At 46.0% G+C, this 22748-nt stretch overlaps 1 protein-coding gene across 3 annotated transcripts in view; it reads right to left on the reverse strand.

The window, feature by feature from the left end:
* The window catches only part of LOC125704421 (uncharacterized), a 63914-nt gene extending 41497 nt beyond the window's left edge, over positions 1 to 22417 (reverse strand). For 2 of the 3 annotated variants that reach the window (XM_048969959.1, XM_048969958.1), the window contains exons 1-6: positions 22071 to 22417; positions 21504 to 21848; positions 20419 to 20766; positions 19534 to 19635; positions 18641 to 18736; positions 17795 to 17884 (exon numbers count right to left, since the gene is read on the reverse strand). In XM_048969959.1, the coding sequence (XP_048825916.1) occupies positions 17795 to 17884; positions 18641 to 18736; positions 19534 to 19635; positions 20419 to 20766; positions 21504 to 21848; positions 22071 to 22137 (1048 nt within the window). In that variant the 5' untranslated portion in view covers positions 22138 to 22417. The remainder of the gene's footprint in view (positions 1 to 17794; positions 17885 to 18640; positions 18737 to 19533; positions 19636 to 20418; positions 20767 to 21503; positions 21849 to 22070) is intronic. The other variant, XM_048969960.1, reaches the window with a different exon arrangement.
* Between the last annotated feature and the right edge of the window lie 331 nt (positions 22418 to 22748).

A 22748-nucleotide genomic window follows, 5' to 3' on the forward strand; every position in this document is an offset into this window, starting at 1 on the left:
CTGTAACTCTGTGCACATTGAGGATTTGCTCACCCTGCGTTTCTGTCTCACTTTGTGTCTGTAACTCTGTGCACATTGAGGATTTGCTCACCCTTGGCTTCTCTCTCACTTTCTGTCTGTAACTCTGTGCACATTGAGGATTTGCTCTCCCTGCGCTTCTCTCTCACGTTGTGTCTGTAACTCTGTGCACATTGAGGATTTGCTCACCCTGCACTTCTCTCTCGCTTTGTGACTGTAACTCTGTGCACATTGAGGATTTGCTCACCCTGTGCTTCTCTCTCACTTTGTGTCTGTAACTCTGTGCACATTGCGGATTTGCTCACCCTGCGCTTCTCTCTCACGTTGTGTCTGTAACTCTGTGCACATTGAGGATTTGCTCGCCCAGCGCTTCTCTCTCACTTTGTGTCTGTAACTCTGTGCACATTGAGGATTTGCTCACCCTGTGCTTCTCTCTCACTTTGTGACTGTAACTCTGTGCACATTGAGGATTTGCTCTCCCTGCGCTTCTCTCTCACGTTGTGTCTGTAACTCTGTGCACATTGAGGATTTGCTCACCCTGCACTTCTCTCTCGCTTTGTGACTGTAACTCTGTGCACATTGAGGATTTGCTCACCCTGTGCTTCTCTCTCACTTTGTGTCTGTAACTCTGTGCACATTGCGGATTTGCTCACCCTGCGCCTCTCTCTCACGTTGTGTCTGTAACTCTGTGCACATTGAGGATTTGCTCGCCCAGCGCTTCTCTCTCACTTTGTGTCTGTAACTCTGTGCATATTGAGGATTTGCTCACTCTGCGCTTCTCTCTCACTTTGTGTCTGTAACTCTGTGCACATTGAGGATTTGCTCGCCCAGCGCTTCTCTCTCACTTTGTGTCTGTAACTCTGTGCACATTGAGGATTTGCTCACCCTGCGCTTCTCTCTCACTTTGTGTCTGTAACTCTGTGCACATTGAGGATTTGCTCGCCCTGCGCTTCTCTCTCACTTTGTGTCTGTAACTATGTGCACATTGAGGATTTGCTCACCCTGCATTTCTCTCTCACTTTGTGTCTGTAACTCTGTGCACTTTGAGGATTTGCTCGCCCTGCGTTTCTCTCTCACTTTGTGTCTGTAACTCTGTGCACTTTGAGGATTTGCTCACCCTGCGCTTCTCTCTCACTTTGTGTCTGTAACTCTGCGCACATTGAGGATTTGCTCACCCTGCGTTTCTGTCTCACTTTGTGTCTGTAACTCTGCGCACATTGAGGATTTGCTCACCCTGGGCTTCTCTCTCACTTTCTGTCTGTAACTCTGTGCACATTGAGGATTTGCTCACCCTGGGCTTCTCTCTCGCTTTGTGTCTGTAACTCTGTACACATTGAGGATTTGCTCACCCCGCGCTTCTCTCTCGCTTTGTGTCTGTAACTCTGTACACATTGAGGATTTGCTCACCCTGCGCTTCTCTCTCACTTTGTGTCTGTAACTCTGTGCACATTGAGGATTTGCTCACCCGGCGTTTCTCTCTCACATTGTGTCTGTAACTCTGTGCACATTGAGGATTTTCTCAGCCTGCGCTTGTCTCTCACTTTGTGTCTGTAACTCTGTGCACATTGAGGATTTGCTCGCCCTGTGCTTCTCTCTCACATTGTGTCTGTAACTCTGTGCACATTGAGGATTTGCTCGCCCTGCGCTTCTCTCTCACTTTGTGTCTGTAACTCTGTGCACATTGAGGATTTGCTCACCCTGCGCTTCTCTCTCACTTTGTGCCTGTACCTCTGTGTACATTGAGGATTTGCTCACCCTGTGCTTCTCTCTCACTTTGTGACTGTAACTCTGTGCACATTGAGGATTTGCTCACCCTGCGCTTCTCTCTCACTTTGTGTCTGTAACTCTGTGCACATTGAGGATTTGCTCGCCCTGCGCTTCTCTCTCACTTTGTGTCTGTAACTCTGTGCACATTGAGGATTTACTCGCCCTGCGCTTCTCTCTCACTTTGTGTCTGTAACTCTGTGCACATTGAGGATTTGCTCGCCCTGCGCTTCTCTCTCACTTTGTGTCTGTAACTCTGTGCACATTGAGGATTTGCTCGCCCTGCGCTTCTCTCTCACTTTCTCTCTGTAACTCTGTGCACATTGAGGATTTGCTCACCCTGCGCTTCTCTCTCACTTTCTGTCTGTAACTCTGTGCACATTGAGGATTTGCTCACCCTGCGCTTCTCTCTCGCTTTGTGACTGTAACTCTGTGCACATTGAGGATTTGCACACCTTGCGCTTCTCTCTCACTTTGTGTCTGTAACACTGTACACATTGAGGATTTGCTCACCCTGCGTTTCTCTCTCACATTGTGTCTGTAACTCTGTGTACATTGAGGATTTGCTCGCCCTGCGCTTCTCTCTCACATTGTGTCTGTAACTCTGTGCACATTGAGGATTTGCTCGCCCTGCGCTTCTCTCTCACTTTGTGTAACTCTGTGCACATTGAGGATTTGCTCGCCCTGAGCTTCTCTTTCACTTTGTGTCTGTAACTCTGTGCACATTGAGGATTTGCTCACCCTGCGCTTCTCTCTCACTTTGTGTCTGTAACTCTGTGCACATTGAGGATGTGCACACCCTGCGCTTCTCTCTCACTTTGTGTCTGTAACTCTGTGCACATTGAGGATTTGCTCACCCTGCGTTTCTGTCTCACTTTGTGTCTGTAACTCTGCGCACATTGAGGATTTGCTCACCCTTGGCTTCTCTCTCACTTTCTGTCTGTAACTCTGTGCACATTGAGGATTTGCTCACCCTGCGCTTCTCTCTCTCTTTGTGTCTGTAACTCTGTGCTCATTGAGGATTTGCTCACCCTGCGCTTCACTCTCGCATTGTGACTGTAACTCTGTGCACATTGAGGATTTGCACACCCTGCGCTTCTCTCTCACTTTGTGTCTGTAACACTGTACACATTGAGGATTTGCTCACCCTGTGCTTCTCTCTCACTTTGTGACTGTAACTCTGTGCACATTGAGGATTTGCTCTCCCTGCGCTTCTCTCTCACTTTGTGTCTGTAACTCTGTGCACATTGAGGATTTGCTCACCCAGCGCTTCTCTCTCACATTGTGTCTGTAACTCTGTACACATTGAGGATGTGCACACCCTGCGCTTCTCTCTCACTTTGTGTCTGTAACTCTGTGCACATTGAGGATTTGCTCACCCTGCGTTTCTGTCTCACTTTGTGTCTGTAACTCTGCGCACATTGAGGATTTGCTCACCCTGGGCTTCTCTCTCACTTTGTGTCTGTAACTCTGTACACATTGAGGATTTGCTCACCCTGCGCTTCTCTCTCTCTTTGTGTCTGTAACTCTGTGCTCATTGAGGATTTGCTCACCCTGCGCTTCACTCTCACATTGTGACTGTAACTCTGTGCACATTGAGGATTTGCACACCCTGCGCTTCTCTCTCACTTTGTGTCTGTAACACTGTACACATTGAGGATTTGCTCACCCTGTGCTTCTCTCTCACTTTGTGACTGTAACTCTGTGCACATTGAGGATTTGCTCTCCCTGCGCTTCTCTCTCACTTTGTGTCTGTAACTCTGTGCACATTGAGGATTTGCTCACCCGGCGCTTCTCTCTCACATTGTGTCTGTAACTCTGTGCACATTGAGGATTTTCTCACCCTGCGCTTCTCTCTCACTTTGTGTCTGTAACTCTGTGCACATTGAGGATTTGCTCACACTGCACTTCTCTCTCGCTTTGTGACTGTAACTCTGTGCACATTGAGGATTTGCTCACCCTGTGCTTCTCTCTCACTTTGTGTCTGTAACTCTGTGCACATTGCGGATTTGCTCACCCTGCGCTTCTCTCTCACGTTGTGTCTGTAACTCTGTGCACATTGAGGATTTGCTCGCCCAGCGCTTCTCTCTCACTTTGTGTCTGTAACTCTGTGCACATTGAGGATTTGCTCACCCTGCGCTTCTCTCTCACTTTGTGTCTGTAACTCTGTGCACATTGAAGATTTGCTCGCCCAGCGCTTCTCTCTCACTTTGTGTCTGTAACTCTGTGCACATTGAGGATTTGCTCGCCCTGCGCTTCTCTCTCACTTTGTGTCTGTAACTCTGTGCACATTGAGGATTAGCTCACCCTGCATTTCTCTCTCACTTTGTGTCTGTATCTCTGTGCACATTGAGGATTTGCTCACCCTGCGCTTCTCTCTCACTTTGTGTCTGTAACTCTGCGCACATTGAGGATTTGCTCACCCTGCGTTTCTGTCTCACTTTGTGTCTGTAACTCTGCGCACATTGAGGATTTGCTCACCCTGGGCTTCTCTCTCACTTTCTGTCTGTAACTCTGTGCACATTGAGGATTTGCTCACCCTGCGCTTCTCTCTCGCTTTGTGTCTGTAACTCTGTACACATTGAGGATTTGCTCACCCCGCGCTTCTCTCTCGCTTTGTGTCTGTAACTCTGTACACATTGAGGATTTGCTCACCCTGCGCTTCTCTCTCACTTTGTGTCTGTAACTCTGTGCACATTGAGGATTTGCTCACCCGGCGCTTCTCTCTCACATTGTGTCTGTAACTCTGTGCACATTGAGGATTTTCTCACCCTGCGCTTGTCTCTCACTTTGTGTCTGTAACTCTGTGCACATTGAGGATTTGCTCGCCCTGTGCTTCTCTCTCACATTGTGTCTGTAACTCTGTGCACATTGAGGATTTGCTCGCCCTGCGCTTCTCTCTCACTTTGTGTCTGTAACTCTGAGCACATTGAGGATTTGCTCACCCTGCGCTTCTCTCTCACTTTGTGCCTGTAACTCTGTGCACATTGAGGATTTGCTCACCCTGCGCTTCTCTCTCACTTTCTGACTGTAACTTTGTGCACATTGAGGATTTGCTCACCCTGCGCTTCTCTCTCACTTTGTGTCTGTAACTCTGTGCACATTGAGGATTTGCTCGCCCTGCGCTTCTCTCTCACTTTGTGTCTGTAACTCTGTGCACATTGAGGATTTGCTCGCCCTGCGCTTCTCTCTCACTTTGTGTCTGTAACTCTGTGCACATTGAGGATTTGCTCGCCCTGCGCTTCTCTCTCACTTTTTGTCTGTAACTCTGTGCACATTGAGGATTTGCTCACCCTGCGCTTCTCTCTCACTTTCTGTCTGTAACTCTGTGCACATTGAGGATTTGCACACCTTGCACTTCTCTCTCACTTTGTGTCTGTAACACTGTACACATTGAGGATTTGCTCACCCTGCGTTTCTCTCTCACATTGTGTCTGTAACTCTGTGTACATTGAGGATTTGCTCACCCTGCGCTTCTCTCTCACATTGTGTCTGTAACTCTGTGCACATTGAGGATTTGCTCGCCCTGCGCTTCTCTCTCACTTTGTGTAACTCTGTGCACATTGAGGATTTGCTCGCCCTGAGCTTCTCTTTCACTTTGTGTCTGTAACTCTGTGCACATTGAGGATTTGCTCACCCTGCGCTTCTCTCTCACTTTGTGTCTGTAACTCTGTGCACATTGAGGATGTGCACACCCTGCGCTTCTCTCTCACTTTGTGTCTGTAACTCTGTGCATATTGAGGATTTGCTCACCCTGCGTTTCTGTCTCACTTTGTGTCTGTAACTCTGCGCACATTGAGGATTTGCTCATCCTGGGCTTCTCTCTCACTTTCTGTCTGTAACTCTGTGCACATTGAGGATTTGCTCACCCTGCGCTTCTCTCTCTCTTTGTGTCTGTAACTCTGTGCTCATTGAGGATTTGCTCACCCTGCGCTTCACTCTCGCATTGTGACTGTAACTCTGTGCACATTGAGGATTTGCACACCCTGCGCTTCTCTCTCACTTTGTGTCTGTAACACTGTACACATTGAGGATTTGCTCACCCTGTGCTTCTCTCTCACTTTGTGACTGTAACTCTGTGCACATTGAGGATTTGCTCTCCCTGCGCTTCTCTCTCACATTGTGTCTGTAACTCTGTGCACATTGAGGATTTTCTCACCCTGCGCTTCTCTCTCACTTTGTGTCTGTAACTCTGTGCACATTGAGGATTTTCTCACCCTGCGTTTCTGTCTCACTTTGTGTCTGTAACTCTGTGCACATTGAGGATTTGCTCACCCTGTGCTTCTCTCTCACTTTGTGTGTGTAACTCTCTGCTCATTGAGGATTTGCTCACCCTGCGCTTCACTCTCGCATTGTGACTGTAACTCTGTGCACATTGAGGATTTGCACACCCTGCGCTTCTCTCTCACTTTGTGTCTGTAACACTGTACACATTGAGGATTTGCTCACCCTGTGCTTCTCTCTCACTTTGTGACTGTAACTCTGTGCACATTGAGGATTTGCTCTCCCTGCGCTTCTCTCTCACGTTGTGTCTGTAACTCTGTGCACATTGAGGATTTGCTCACCCTGCACTTCTCTCTCGCTTTGTGACTGTAACTCTGTGCACATTGAGGATTTGCTCACCCTGTGCTTCTCTCTCACTTTGTGTCTGTAACTCTGTGCACATTGCGGATTTGCTCACCCTGCGCTTCTCTCTCACGTTGTGTCTGTAACTCTGTGCACATTGAGGATTTGCTCGCCCAGCGCTTCTCTCTCACTTTGTGTCTGTAACTCTGTGCACATTGAGGATTTGCTCACCCTGTGCTTCTCTCTCACTTTGTGACTGTAACTCTGTGCACATTGAGGATTTGCTCTCCCTGCGCTTCTCTCTCACGTTGTGTCTGTAACTCTGTGCACATTGAGGATTTGCTCACCCTGCACTTCTCTCTCGCTTTGTGACTGTAACTCTGTGCACATTGAGGATTTGCTCACCCTGTGCTTCTCTCTCACTTTGTGTCTGTAACTCTGTGCACATTGCGGATTTGCTCACCCTGCGCCTCTCTCTCACGTTGTGTCTGTAACTCTGTGCACATTGAGGATTTGCTCGCCCAGCGCTTCTCTCTCACTTTGTGTCTGTAACTCTGTGCATATTGAGGATTTGCTCACTCTGCGCTTCTCTCTCACTTTGTGTCTGTAACTCTGTGCACATTGAGGATTTGCTCGCCCAGCGCTTCTCTCTCACTTTGTGTCTGTAACTCTGTGCACATTGAGGATTTGCTCACCCTGCGCTTCTCTCTCACTTTGTGTCTGTAACTCTGTGCACATTGAGGATTTGCTCACCCTGCGCTTCTCTCTCACTTTCTGACTGTAACTTTGTGCACATTGAGGATTTGCTCACCCTGCGCTTCTCTCTCACTTTGTGTCTGTAACTCTGTGCACATTGAGGATTTGCTCGCCCTGCGCTTCTCTCTCACTTTGTGTCTGTAACTCTGTGCACATTGAGGATTTGCTCGCCCTGCGCTTCTCTCTCACTTTGTGTCTGTAACTCTGTGCACATTGAGGATTTGCTCGCCCTGCGCTTCTCTCTCACTTTTTGTCTGTAACTCTGTGCACATTGAGGATTTGCTCACCCTGCGCTTCTCTCTCACTTTCTGTCTGTAACTCTGTGCACATTGAGGATTTGCTCACCCTGCGCTTCTCTCTCGCTTTGTGACTGTAACTCTGTGCACATTAAGGATTTGCACACCTTGCACTTCTCTCTCACTTTGTGTCTGTAACACTGTACACATTGAGGATTTGCTCACCCTGCGTTTCTCTCTCACATTGTGTCTGTAACTCTGTGTACATTGAGGATTTGCTCACCCTGCGCTTCTCTCTCACATTGTGTCTGTAACTCTGTGCACATTGAGGATTTGCTCGCCCTGCGCTTCTCTCTCACTTTGTGTAACTCTGTGCACATTGAGGATTTGCTCGCCCTGAGCTTCTCTTTCACTTTGTGTCTGTAACTCTGTGCACATTGAGGATTTGCTCACCCTGCGCTTCTCTCTCACTTTGTGTCTGTAACTCTGTGCACATTGAGGATGTGCACACCCTGCGCTTCTCTCTCACTTTGTGTCTGTAACTCTGTGCACATTGAGGATTTGCTCACCCTGCGTTTCTGTCTCACTTTGTGTCTGTAACTCTGCGCACATTGAGGATTTGCTCATCCTGGGCTTCTCTCTCATTTTCTGTCTGTAACTCTGTGCACATTGAGGATTTGCTCACCCTGCGCTTCTCTCTCTCTTTGTGTCTGTAACTCTGTGCTCATTGAGGATTTGCTCACCCTGCGCTTCACTCTCGCATTGTGACTGTAACTCTGTGCACATTGAGGATTTGCACACCCTGCGCTTCTCTCTCACTTTGTGTCTGTAACACTGTACACATTGAGGATTTGCTCACCCTGTGCTTCTCTCTCACTTTGTGACTGTAACTCTGTGCACATTGAGGATTTGCTCTCCCTGCGCTTCTCTCTCACATTGTGTCTGTAACTCTGTGCACATTGAGGATTTTCTCACCCTGCGCTTCTCTCTCACTTTGTGTCTGTAACTCTGTGCACATTGAGGATTTTCTCACCCTGCGTTTCTGTCTCACTTTGTGTCTGTAACTCTGTGCACATTGAGGATTTGCTCACCCTGTGCTTCTCTCTCACTTTGTGTGTGTAACTCTCTGCTCATTGAGGATTTGCTCACCCTGCGCTTCACTCTCGCATTGTGACTGTAACTCTGTGCACATTGAGGATTTGCACACCCTGCGCTTCTCTCTCACTTTGTGTCTGTAACACTGTACACATTGAGGATTTGCTCACCCTGTGCTTCTCTCTCACTTTGTGACTGTAACTCTGTGCACATTGAGGATTTGCTCTCCCTGCGCTTCTCTCTCACGTTGTGTCTGTAACTCTGTGCACATTGAGGATTTGCTCACCCTGCACTTCTCTCTCGCTTTGTGACTGTAACTCTGTGCACATTGAGGATTTGCTCACCCTGTGCTTCTCTCTCACTTTGTGTCTGTAACTCTGTGCACATTGCGGATTTGCTCACCCTGCGCTTCTCTCTCACGTTGTGTCTGTAACTCTGTGCACATTGAGGATTTGCTCGCCCAGCGCTTCTCTCTCACTTTGTGTCTGTAACTCTGTGCACATTGAGGATTTGCTCACCCTGTGCTTCTCTCTCACTTTGTGACTGTAACTCTGTGCACATTGAGGATTTGCTCTCCCTGCGCTTCTCTCTCACGTTGTGTCTGTAACTCTGTGCACATTGAGGATTTGCTCACCCTGCACTTCTCTCTCGCTTTGTGACTGTAACTCTGTGCACATTGAGGATTTGCTCACCCTGTGCTTCTCTCTCACTTTGTGTCTGTAACTCTGTGCACATTGCGGATTTGCTCACCCTGCGCCTCTCTCTCACGTTGTGTCTGTAACTCTGTGCACATTGAGGATTTGCTCGCCCAGCGCTTCTCTCTCACTTTGTGTCTGTAACTCTGTGCATATTGAGGATTTGCTCACTCTGCGCTTCTCTCTCACTTTGTGTCTGTAACTCTGTGCACATTGAGGATTTGCTCGCCCAGCGCTTCTCTCTCACTTTGTGTCTGTAACTCTGTGCACATTGAGGATTTGCTCACCCTGCGCTTCTCTCTCACTTTGTGTCTGTAACTCTGTGCACATTGAGGATTTGCTCGCCCTGCGCTTCTCTCTCACTTTGTGTCTGTAACTCTGTGCACATTGAGGATTTGCTCACCCTGCATTTCTCTCTCACTTTGTGTCTGTAACTCTGTGCACTTTGAGGATTTGCTCGCCCTGCGTTTCTCTCTCACTTTGTGTCTGTAACTCTGTGCACTTTGAGGATTTGCTCACCCTGCGCTTCTCTCTCACTTTGTGTCTGTAACTCTGCGCACATTGAGGATTTGCTCACCCTGCGTTTCTGTCTCACTTTGTGTCTGTAACTCTGCGCACATTGAGGATTTGCTCACCCTGGGCTTCTCTCTCACTTTCTGTCTGTAACTCTGTGCACATTGAGGATTTGCTCACCCTGGGCTTCTCTCTCGCTTTGTGTCTGTAACTCTGTACACATTGAGGATTTGCTCACCCCGCGCTTCTCTCTCGCTTTGTGTCTGTAACTCTGTACACATTGAGGATTTGCTCACCCTGCGCTTCTCTCTCACTTTGTGTCTGTAACTCTGTGCACATTGAGGATTTGCTCACCCGGCGTTTCTCTCTCACATTGTGTCTGTAACTCTGTGCACATTGAGGATTTTCTCACCCTGTGCTTGTCTCTCACTTTGTGTCTGTAACTCTGTGCACATTGAGGATTTGCTCGCCCTGTGCTTCTCTCTCACATCGTGTCTGTAACTCTGTGCACATTGAGGATTTGCTCGCCCTGCGCTTCTCTCTCACTTTGTGTCTGTAACTCTGTGCACATTGAGGATTTGCTCACCCTGCGCTTCTCTCTCACTTTGTGCCTGTAACTCTGTGTACATTGAGGATTTGCTCACCCTGTGCTTCTCTCTCACTTTGTGACTGTAACTCTGTGCACATTGAGGATTTGCTCACCCTGCGCTTCTCTCTCACTTTGTGTCTGTAACTCTGTGCACATTGAGGATTTGCTCGCCCTGCGCTTCTCTCTCACTTTGTGTCTGTAACTCTGTGCACATTGAGGATTTACTCGCCCTGCGCTTCTCTCTCACTTTGTGTCTGTAACTCTGTGCACATTGAGGATTTGCTCGCCCTGCGCTTCTCTCTCACTTTGTGTCTGTAACTCTGTGCACATTGAGGATTTGCTCGCCCTGCGCTTCTCTCTCACTTTCTCTCTGTAACTCTGTGCACATTGAGGATTTGCTCACCCTGCGCTTCTCTCTCACTTTCTGTCTGTAACTCTGTGCACATTGAGGATTTGCTCACCCTGCGCTTCTCTCTCGCTTTGTGACTGTAACTCTGTGCACATTGAGGATTTGCACACCTTGCGCTTCTCTCTCACTTTGTGTCTGTAACACTGTACACATTGAGGATTTGCTCACCCTGCGTTTCTCTCTCACATTGTGTCTGTAACTCTGTGTACATTGAGGATTTGCTCGCCCTGCGCTTCTCTCTCACATTGTGTCTGTAACTCTGTGCACATTGAGGATTTGCTCGCCCTGCGCTTCTCTCTCACTTTGTGTAACTCTGTGTACATTGAGGATTTGCTCGCCCTGAGCTTCTCTTTCACTTTGTGTCTGTAACTCTGTGCACATTGAGGATTTGCTCACCCTGCGCTTCTCTCTCACTTTGTGTCTGTAACTCTGTGCACATTGAGGATGTGCACACCCTGCGCTTCTCTCTCACTTTGTGTCTGTAACTCTGTGCACATTGAGGATTTGCTCACCCTGCGTTTCTGTCTCACTTTGTGTCTGTAACTCTGCGCACATTGAGGATTTGCTCACCCTTGGCTTCTCTCTCACTTTGTGTCTATAACTCTGTGCACATTGAGGATTTGCTCACCCTGCACTTCTCTCTCGCTTTGTGACTGTAAGTCTGTGCACATTGAGGATTTGCTCACCCTGTGCTTCTCTCTCACGTTGTGTCTGTACCTCTGTGCACATTGCGGATTTGCTCGCCCTGTGCTTCTCTCTCACTTTGTGTCTGTAACTCTGTGCACATTGAGGATTTGCTCACCCTGCGCTTCTCTCTCACGTTGTGTCTGTAACTCTGTGCACATTGAGGATTTGCACACCCTGCGCTTCTCTCTCACTTTGTGTCTGTAACTCTGTGCACATTGAGGATTTGCTCACCCTGCGCTTCTCTCTCACTTTCTGTCTGTAACTCTGTGTACATTGAGGATTTGCTCACCCTGCGCTTCTCTCTCACATTGTGTCTGTAACTCTGTGCACATTGAGGATTTGCTCGCCCTGCGCTTCTCTCTCACTTTGTGTAACTCTGTGCACATTGAGGATTTGCTCGCCCTGAGCTTCTCTCTCACTTTGTGTCTGTAACTCTGTGCACATTGAGGATTTGCTCACCCTGCGTTTCTCTCTCAGTTTGTGTCTGTAACTCTGTGCACATTGAGGATTTGCTCACCCTGTGCTTCTCTCTCACGTTGTGTCTGTAACTCTGTGCACATTGAGGATTTGCTCGCCCTGCGCTTCTCTCTCACTTTGTGTCTGTAACTCTGTGCACATTGAGGATTTGCTCACCCTGCGCTTCTCTCTCACTTTGTGCCTGTAACTCTGTGCACATTGAGGATTTGCTCACCCTGTGCTTCTCTCTCACTTTGTGACTGTAACTCTGTGCACATTGAGGATTTGCTCACCCTGCGCTTCTCTCTCACTTTCTGTCTGTAACTCTGTGCACATTGAGGATTTGCTCACCCTGCGCTTCTCTCTCGCTTTGTGACTGTAACTCTGTGCACATTGAGGATTTGCTCACCCTGCGCTTCTCTCTCGCTTTGTGACTGTAACTCTGTGCACATTGAGGATTTGCACACCCTGCGCTTCTCTCTCACTTTGTGTCTGTAACACTGTACACATTGAGGATTTGCTCACCCTGCGTTTCTCTCTCACATTGTGTCTGTAACTCTGTGTACATTGAGGATTTGCTCACCCTGCGCTTCTCTCTCACATTGTGTCTGTAACTCTGTGCACATTGAGGATTTGCTCGCCCTGCGCTTCTCTCTCACTTTGTGTAACTCTGTGCACATTGAGGATTTGCTCGCCCTGAGCTTCTCTCTCACTTTGTGTCTGTAACTCTGTGCACATTGAGGATTTGCTCACCCTGCGTTTCTGTCTCACTTTGTGTCTGTAACTCTGCGCACATTGAGGATTTGCTCACCCTGGGCTTCTCTCTCACTTTGTGTCTGTAACTCTGTGCACATTGAGGATTTGCTCACCCGGCGCTTCTCTCTCACATTGTGTCTGTAACTCTGTGCACATTGAGGATTTTCTCACCCTGCGCTTCTCTCTCACTTTGTGACTGTAACTCTGTGCACATTGAGGATTTGCTCGCCCTGCGCTTCTCTCTCACTTTGTGTCTGTAACTCTGTGCACATTGAGGATTTGCTCACCCTGCGCTTCTCTCTCACATTGTGTCTGTAACTCTGTGCACATTGAGGATTTTCTCACCCTGCGCTTCTCTCTCACTTTGTGTCTGTAACTCTGTGCACAGTGAGGATTTGCTCACCCTGCGTTTCTCTCTCAGTTTGTGTCTGTAACTCTGTGCACATTGAGGATTTGCTCACCCTGTGCTTCTCTCTCACGTTGTGTCTGTAACTCTGTGCACATTGAGGATTTGCTCACCCTGGGCTTCTCTCTCACTTTGTGTCTGTAACTCTGTGCACATTGAGGATTTGCTCACCCTGCGCTTCTCTCTCACATTGTGTCTGTAACTCTGTGCACATTGAGGATTTGCACACCCTGCGCTTCTCTCTCACTTTGTGTGTGTAACTCTGTGCACATTGAGGATTTGCTCACCCTGGGCTTCTCTCTCACTTTGTGTCTGTAACTCTGTGCACATTGAGGATTTGCTCACCCTGCGTTTCTCTCTCAGTTTGTGTCTGTAACTCTGTGCACATTGAGGATTTGCTCACCCTGTGCTTCTCTCTCACGTTGTGTCTGTAACTCTGTGCACATTGAGGATTTGCTCGCCCTGCGCTTCTCTCTCACTTTGTGTCTGTAACTCTGTGCACATTGAGGATTTGCTCACCCTGCGCTTCTCTCTCACTTTGTGCCTGTAACTCTGTGCACATTGAGGATTTGCTCACCCTGTGCTTCTCTCTCACTTTGTGACTGTAACTCTGTGCACATTGAGGATTTGCTCACCCTGCGCTTCTCTCTCACTTTGTGTCTGTAACTCTGTGCACATTGAGGATTTGCTCGCCCTGCGCTTCTCTCTCACTTTGTGTCTGTAACTCTGTGCACATTGAGGATTTACTCGCCCTGCGCTTCTCTCTCACTTTGTGTCTGTAACTCTGTGCACATTGAGGATTTGCTCGCCCTGCGCTTCTCTCTCACTTTGTGTCTGTAACTCTGTGCACATTGAGGATTTGCTCACCCTGCGCTTCTCTCTCACTTTCTGTCTGTAACTCTGTGCACATTGAGGATTTGCTCACCCTGCGCTTCTCTCTCGCTTTGTGACTGTAACTCTGTGCACATTGAGGATTTGCACACCTTGCGCTTCTCTCTCACTTTGTGTCTGTAACACTGTACACATTGAGGATTTGCTTACCCTGCGTTTCTCTCTCACATTGTGTCTGTAACTCTGTGTACATTGAGGATTTGCTCACCCTGCGCTTCTCTCTCACATTGTGTCTGTAACTCTGTGCACATTGAGGATTTGCTCGCCCTGCGCTTCTCTCTCACTTTGTGTAACTCTGTGCACATTGAGGATTTGCTCGCCCTGAGCTTCTCTTTCACTTTGTGTCTGTAACTCTGTGCACATTGAGGATTTGCTCACCCTGCGCTTCTCTCTCACTTTGTGTCTGTAACTCTGTGCACATTGAGGATGTGCACACCCTGCGCTTCTCTCTCACTTTGTGTCTGTAACTCTGTGCACATTGAGGATTTGCTCACCCTGCGTTTCTGTCTCACTTTGTGTCTGTAACTCTGCGCACATTGAGGATTTGCTCACCCTGGGCTTCTCTCTCACTTTCTGTCTGTAACTCTGTGCACATTGAGGATTTGCTCACCCTGCGCTTCTCTCTCTCTTTGTGTCTGTAACTCTGTGCTCATTGAGGATTTTCTCACCCTGCGCTTCACTCTCGCATTGTGACTGTAACTCTGTGCACATTGAGGATTTGCACACCCTGCGCTTCTCTCTCACTTTGTGTCTGTAACACTGTACACATTGAGGATTTGCTCACCCTGTGCTTCTCTCTCACTTTGTGACTGTAACTCTGTGCACATTGAGGATTTGCTCTCCCTGCGCTTCTCTCTCACTTTGTGTCTGTAACTCTGTGCACATTGAGGATTTGCTCACCCAGCGCTTCTCTCTCACATTGTGTCTGTAACTCTGTGCACATTGAGGATTTTCTCACCCTGCGCTTCTCTCTCACTTCGTGTCTGTAACTCTGTGCACATTGAGGATTTGCTCACCCTGCACTTCTCTCTCGCTTTGTGACTGTAAGTCTGTGCACATTGAGGATTTGCTCACCCTGTGCTTCTCTCTCACGTTGTGTCTGTACCTCTGTGCACATTGCGGATTTGCTCGCCCTGTGCTTCTCTCTCACTTTGTGTCTGTAACTCTGTGCACATTGAGGATTTGCTCACCCTGCGCTTCTCTCTCACATTGTGTCTGTAACTCTGTGCACATTGAGGATTTGCACACCCTGCGCTTCACTCTCACTTTGTGTCTGTAACTCTGTGCACATTGAGGATTTGCTCACCCTGGGCTTCTCTCTCACTTTGTGTTTGTAACTCTGTGCACCTTGAGGATTTTCTCACCCTGTGCTTCTCTCTCACTTTGTGTCTGTAACTCTGTGCACAGTGAGGATTTGCTCACCCTGCGTTTCTGTCTCACTTTGTGTCTGTAACTCTGTGCACAGTGAGGATTTGCTCACCCTGCGCTTCTCTCTCACTTTGTGTCTGTAACTCTGTGCAAATTGAGGATTTGCTCACCCTGCGCTTCTCTCTCACTTTGTGTCTGTAACTCTGTGCACATTGAGGATGTGCACACCCTGCGCTTCTCTCTCACTTTGTGTCTGTAACTCTGTGCACATTGAGGATTTGCTCGCCCTGTGCTTCTCTCTCACTTTGTGTCTGTAACTCTGTGCACATTGAGGATTTGCTCACCCTGCGCTTCTCTCTCACTTTGTGCCTGTAACTCTGTGCACAGTGAGGATTTGCTCACCCTGCGCTTCTCTGTCACTTTGTGTCTGTAACTCTGTGCACATTGAGGATTTGCTCACCCTGCGCTTCTCTCTCACTTTCTGTCTGTAACTCTGTGCACATTGAGGATTTGCTCACCCTGCGCTTCTCTCTCGCTTTGTGACTGTAACTCTGTGCACATTGAGGATTTGCTCACCCTGCGCTTCTCTCTCGCTTTGTGACTGTAACTCTGTGCACATTGAGGATTTGCACACCCTGCGCTTCTCTCTCACTTTGTGTCTGTAACACTGTACACATTGAGGATTTGCTCACCCTGCGTTTCTCTCTCACATTGTGTCTGTAACTCTGTGTACATTGAGGATTTGCTCACCCTGCGCTTCTCTCTCACATTGTGTCTGTAACTCTGTGCACATTGAGGATTTGCTCGCCCTGCGCTTCTCTCTCACTTTGTGTAACTCTGTGCACATTGAGGATTTGCTCGCCCTGAGCTTCTCTCTCACTTTGTGTCTGTAACTCTGTGCACATTGAGGATTTGCTCACCCTGCGTTTCTGTCTCACTTTGTGTCTGTAACTCTGCGCACATTGAGGATTTGCTCACCCTGGGCTTCTCTCTCACTTTGTGTCTGTAACTCTGTGCACATTGAGGATTTGCTCACCCGGCGCTTCTCTCTCACATTGTGTCTGTAACTCTGTGCACATTGAGGATTTTCTCACCCTGCGCTTCTCTCTCACTTTGTGACTGTAACTCTGTGCACATTGAGGATTTGCTCGCCCTGCGCTTCTCTCTCACTTTGTGTCTGTAACTCTGTGCACATTGAGGATTTGCTCACCCTGCGCTTCTCTCTCACATTGTGTCTGTAACTCTGTGCACATTGAGGATTTGCTCACCCTGCGCTTCTCTCTCACTTTGTGTCTGTAACTCTGTGCACAGTGAGGATTTGCTCACCCTGCGTTTCTCTCTCAGTTTGTGTCTGTAACTCTGTGCACATTGAGGATTTGCTCACCCTGTGCTTCTCTCTCACGTTGTGTCTGTAACTCTGTGCACATTGAGGATTTGCTCACCCTGGGCTTCTCTCTCACTTTGTGTCTGTAACTCTGTGCACATTGAGGATTTGCTCACCCTGCGCTTCTCTCTCACATTGTGTCTGTAACTCTGTGCACATTGAGGATTTGCACACCCTGCGCTTCTCTCTCACTTTGTGTCTGTAACTCTGTGCACATTGAGGATTTGCTCACCCTGGGCTTCTCTCTCACTTTGTGTTTGTAACTCTGTGCACATTGAGGATTTTCTCACCCTGCGCTTCTCTCTCACTTTGTGTCTGTAACTCTGTGCACATTGAGGATTTTCTCACCCTGCGCTTCTCTCTCACTTTGTGTCTGTAACTCTGTGCACATTGAGGATTTGCTCACCCTGCGCTTCTCTCTCACTTTGTGTCTGTAACTCTGTGCACATTGAGGATGTGCACACCCTGCGCTTCTCTCTCACTTTGTGTCTGTAACTCTGTGCACATTGAGGATTTGCTCACCCTGCATTTCTCTCACACTTTGTGTCTGTAACTCTGTGCACATTGAGGATTTGCTCACCCTGCGCTTCTCTCTCACTTTGTGTCTGTAACTCTGTGCACATTGAGGATTTGCTCACCCAGCGCTTCTCTCTCACTTTGTGTCTGTAACTCTGTGCACATTGAGGATTTGCTCGCCCTGCGCTTCTCTCTCACTTTGTGCCTGTAACTCTGTGCACAGTGAGGATTTGCTCACCCTGCGCTTCTCTCTCACTTTGTGTCTGTAACTTCTGTTTCATTTCTCCTAACCTATAAATCTCCCCCCAGACAGATTCCTTTAAACACAAACAATTGTTTCTTGATCGGTGTCTTACATAAACTTTGATCCGAAATTAGTGTTTCAAGTGGTCTGACAAATCACAACATGCACCCTTTATATTAAAAACATTTATAAGAACTGTACAGTGCACTGTTAGACCATGATACCAACGGCGACTAAGCTGCAAGGGAACCAGCAATCATATGGATATCTTAGCATGAAACATACTGTACAGTTATATATATTATATATATATATATATATAACTATTACATATTTATTATAATAGTTAATATATTTATTATTTTATACTTTTTTCAAACTGCCACCTTCTTTTCACAGCGTATTTTAGAAACAGAATGAAGCATATCAGAATAACTAAACATACCTGGATATAATCGTTTTCGATTCATATTAAACAACATCAGGATATTCAGCAGAGTGATGACAGTACAGGTAACAGCCTCTTCTGTGGAACCTGAGAAACACCAGTAACACAAAATAACACTCGGGGAACATTGGCAGTGTTTAGAGGATGTTCTGCAAATCAGATCCCAGTTTTCCTGTCACAACTTGGTCTTGCTTTGCTGAACTTCCTAGTGCATTAATGGTGACACGACTGACTGCTTCCATGTGAAATTCTAGAATTAGTCACTAAGTGGAGCTTCCTCTGTTGTTGAAATAGCATGTTTATCTGATCAAGTCTTTTGTTCCTCTCTTTATTCATTCAGGTAATGAAGAAAAGCAGATACTGATTCAAAAGAAGCAGGAACTGCAGAGAGCCACACAATATTTACATTGACAATTTAAATAATGCTTTGGTGGATACATTCCAAAATTTAAGCAGTTACATTAAATGTTAAATGATTTAAAGATGTTTTCAATCTTAAAGACAAATCAAAACAAATAACCAATGAAAGTAACTCTTCACAGTTATATTAACTCCATCAGTGTACCCCAGGTAAATCTGGTCTTATTTTGTTACCCTATTAACTAATTTCGCTAATTCATTGTTATTCAGACATACAACCATTTACTAGTGAAATTCCTGATCTCTCCTGGATCTTCAGCCAACTAAACATCATTAATCCATGTAATTTACTACTACTGCTCTGTTGTTCATAAAAAATTTTTAAATCTCACATGAAAGAAACAATTAAGATCAATCTGCTTTAAATCGTTCTTTAAATAAATCTAAATAGAAGTATGTATAAACCATATTTAATGGGCTCACCTTCAATTACACCCCACAGGATGAAGACTGAGGAAACCATAACTGATGGAACTGCGACAAGTGACCAGTGACTCAACAGAGCCTGTCTGCCTTCACCTATAGACAGAAAGTGGGACCAAATGTAACCACCTGCTCTTTAGCATTAGATGATGGTTCATGCAAAGTTTAATGATCTACAGCCATCCTCAGATGGTCATTCTGCTGCATCCTCACCTACAGACGACCAGTACAGACTGTCAGGCTCAACAGACTCGGGTCCTGAATTATTTTAGTGTTATTTTAATGAGGACATCAGCTTTGGTTCATTGTTTTGGTTTGCTGGGGTTTACAGTGATAAAACTTTCTGAAATACTTCCTATTCATGTCATGCCCCGATCATGCCTATCCTCCCGTGTGCCACACCCCCTCATTTACCCCGTGTGGAATCCCCGTGTTACCAGCTGTTTCTAGTCTTGTTAATTGCTGTTGTGTATTTAAGTCCGCGTTAGAGTGTTTCCCCAGTCCGGTCACTGACGTCAGTCCTGTGTGTTCCTGATTATATTCTCCAAATTAATCCCTCGTTTACCCGACCCCACGGCTTCTGCGCTGCTTCCCCGATCCATGCGTGACAATTCACATCTATGAGTATATTACCAGAGACTCAGGATCAAAGCATGTTAATTACATCACAGTTAAGCCCTGCAATGGACAGACACCCATGTAGATACAGTCCTGCCTGATGCCCCATGTCTGCTGAGATGCCCTCTACAGGATAAGTGGCTTCAAACATGCAATGACTGATGTCATCAGAAATATGGGAAGTGAAAGAGCAGATACTTCACAGTGATTCAGTTTTCATTTGACCTGTGCTTTACAATAATTAGACTAATACTGAATGTTTCAAAATTACTTACTTTTCTTTATAAAATGCCTGACAGATAAAGCACCAGTAAGTAGGACTGCAGGTGTCACAGTGATGCACAGGCCCAGAATCAGCCAATGCAGGGATGAATAACCTAAAAAAAATAAGAAATATGTTCCAGAATTTATTTTTGCAAACAGGTTTGATACACTAGACTATAATCAGCATGTCTGACCCAATAATTGCGCTACAAAACTGGGGCACAAATGTATTATGTGCATGATTCCTAATTAACTGACTTACATTATTATTAAATTAACATAAAACCATAGATAATACTGCAATACTCTAATAAAATACATCTTATCTAGAGCTGAAAAATGCTCTAAAGTGGAAGCCTGAAGCAAATACACATTCATTCATGTTGTATATAAAAATGACTAAACCCAGTATGACTATAGGATGTGCATGAAGGTCAGTCTACAGCAGAATTAATGATCCTCAGCAGAACGAACAAGAGATGTTATCACACAAAACTATGTGGAGATGCAAGTTAAAACCAGTCATTCTAGTGACTCACACAGTGTTACGTTAAGCTGACTTTTAACACCATGTCAGTAACTAGGGCTGTATTCATGCTGAGAGTATATGGATATTGAACAGAATGAACTATCAAAGAGGGAAAAACTTCATAAATAATTATGCAATGTTAAAAACAGTTAAAACAGTCTAAATGAGATGTTATAATTAGCTTTCAACATTGTTTTAAAAAAGGCGCTGTAGCAGTTAAAAGATGGACAATACAATAAAAGTGTTTTACAGCGAAAGGAGTTTAACATGTAGGACATACAGGTGGATCTTCACCTGTAAGTAAATACATGAGAGTCAGACTGCTTTGCCCAATGTGACACCTTGTGTAGGTGACCTGGTGACTCACCCAGTGCTGCTATCCTGGCTGTTGTACTATTAGAATCAGTATCTGAGTGGACTTCACACCTGAACTCTCCTATGTCTTCCAGCCTGACTTTCCTCAGTTTCATTGAGAAGTTTCCTTTGGAAATTTCCTCAGTGAAGAATTCAGCTCTTCCAGAGTATCTGTCATCCTGTGACTCTGGTCTGTTCCCTCCATCAGCATACAGAAGCACCAAGATGTCACCGTCTGTCTTTATCCATTCCACCTGAAGCTCTGCCACATTAACATGGGTGTCCACAGAGCAGCTGAGAGTCACATCCTCTCCAGCATGTGCATAGACAGGCTCATCTGCACCCGTCACCACCAGCCGCTCTGGAACAAGAACAGGAGCAGGAACAGGAACAATTGAGCACACATGTACATATACTTGCACGCACCCATCCAAGCACACACTAAGATTTTATATGCTTGTATAGTTGTGTTACTGTAAGCACGCTTTAATTTTGTTTACTCCTTTCTGAATCTATCCACTCCTTTTTTTCTTCCTTTTTTCTCTTTTTTTTCTGCTTTTCCTTCTTTTTCCGTCTTTTTTTCCCTCTCCTGATATGTCCCTCCTCTACGGCCAGCTCACCCACTGCAATGTTTTTACATGTGTGAAAAATGAAATAAATAACATTAAAATAAAAAGAAATCGATCAACATGAGGGGCCTATACAGAGCTATAATTTTCTAACTTAAAGCAAACATGTTTGGCACAGCAGTGCATTCAGACCATGATTCTACTAAAGCTGCCGGACAGGACAAAGGGAAAAAAAAAAGAACAAGAACAGGAGGATTCATACAACCTGGGAACCTGACAATTCTGTGTTTTCCCTCCTGTTTAGAGACACTCTGATAGTTTGGACTGTTTCCATTTTAACATTTAATTTATAACTTTTTAAATTTTGCCATTAGGAACCTGAAAGATTTTTGTGATTTTTTTCTTTGAAAACGACAGATTAGAAACAACTCCAAAAGTAATTATACTATATATTCCACACCAATAGAATGAATAAACTCCAAAATAAGTGATGATAATACTTAATCCATAAACAGAAAGGCTGACTTGCCTACTTCCTGTATTTCCACCCGTGTTTCATGGTTCTCCTGCTCTGTATAAACCACACACTCGTAACTTCCTACATCTGCAGTCCTCACACCCTCAAGCAGCAGAGAGAAGTTGCCTTTGGGGATTTCCTGAGTGAAGAAGTGGGCTCTGTCCCTGTAGGCGTCCCCCTGTGATTCAGGTCTGCTCTGACCCCCCTGGAATAGGTGCACGATGGTGCCTGAATCAGTCCTTCTCCAGTCCACCTCCAGCTCCTCCAAAGGCAGGGGTCTGTCCACAAAGCAGGGCAGCAGTACAGCTCCTCCCAGCCGGGCTGTTAGAGGACCAGCAGAGCCGTGTAGCAGGAAACCTGCCACAGGGATAAGAGATATAAAATTACTTTATGCCACAAAGTATTACATCATAAACACAAATCAACAATTGCAAATCAATACGTACTTCAGTATTTGGTAAGGAAATATTTCTACATTATTTGGTATACCCAAATCAAACCCATTTCAATCAGAATTTCTTAAACATTATACGAGTCACCAAACACAAAATGTAGGTCATATTTTTAAACGATACATACCATTAGAGTGAACAACGACCTTGATAAAAATTAATATAATAGTGAGACTTTTGATCTTCATTTTCATCCTTTGCTTGCTTATTATTTTTATCTTACCTAAAGAACCATGTTTCTCTCGACAGGCAAAATTCACCCCATATTTAAACGTATAAACATATATACGCTTTGATTAAATCAGCTCAATCTTTATACAGAATGTCGTCTTTCTTAACATTGACTACTTTTACTTTCGCTTTACACCAGGTGCTGAGACGTAATACCTGAGAAATACCAACGTCAGGCTTATGCATGAATTCCATCCCCTTTGTTCCAACCGCGCCCCAGCCGCGATTGTCGCTACCTGAGCTGTTGGGACACAGTATTGCGACACTGATCTCGCCGACACGCGATCACGTGGTTCGTTACACCTTCGACAGGCCCAAACCTCGCGCTATAAAGTTCTCCTATGGGCAGATAGTAGCGAATGCGTTATTAAACGGTGAATATTTCCACGGTGAACGTTTCCATGATACACGATCTGTGTAGTTTAATCCGCTTTTATTTCTTTCTTGGTTTGACACATTGGGAAATATTTCATTTTTAAGCATCATGGTATTATTAGTTTGTCAGCTTTCCAATACGCTTCGTTTAAGTTAATTTAACGTTCGATTCAAAGAGTCGCTTGCGGGGAAGAGGGCA

The sequence above is a fragment of the Brienomyrus brachyistius genome, chromosome 12, assembly GCF_023856365.1.
Source record: "Brienomyrus brachyistius isolate T26 chromosome 12, BBRACH_0.4, whole genome shotgun sequence".
NCBI classification, from domain to species: domain Eukaryota; kingdom Metazoa; phylum Chordata; class Actinopteri; order Osteoglossiformes; family Mormyridae; genus Brienomyrus; species Brienomyrus brachyistius.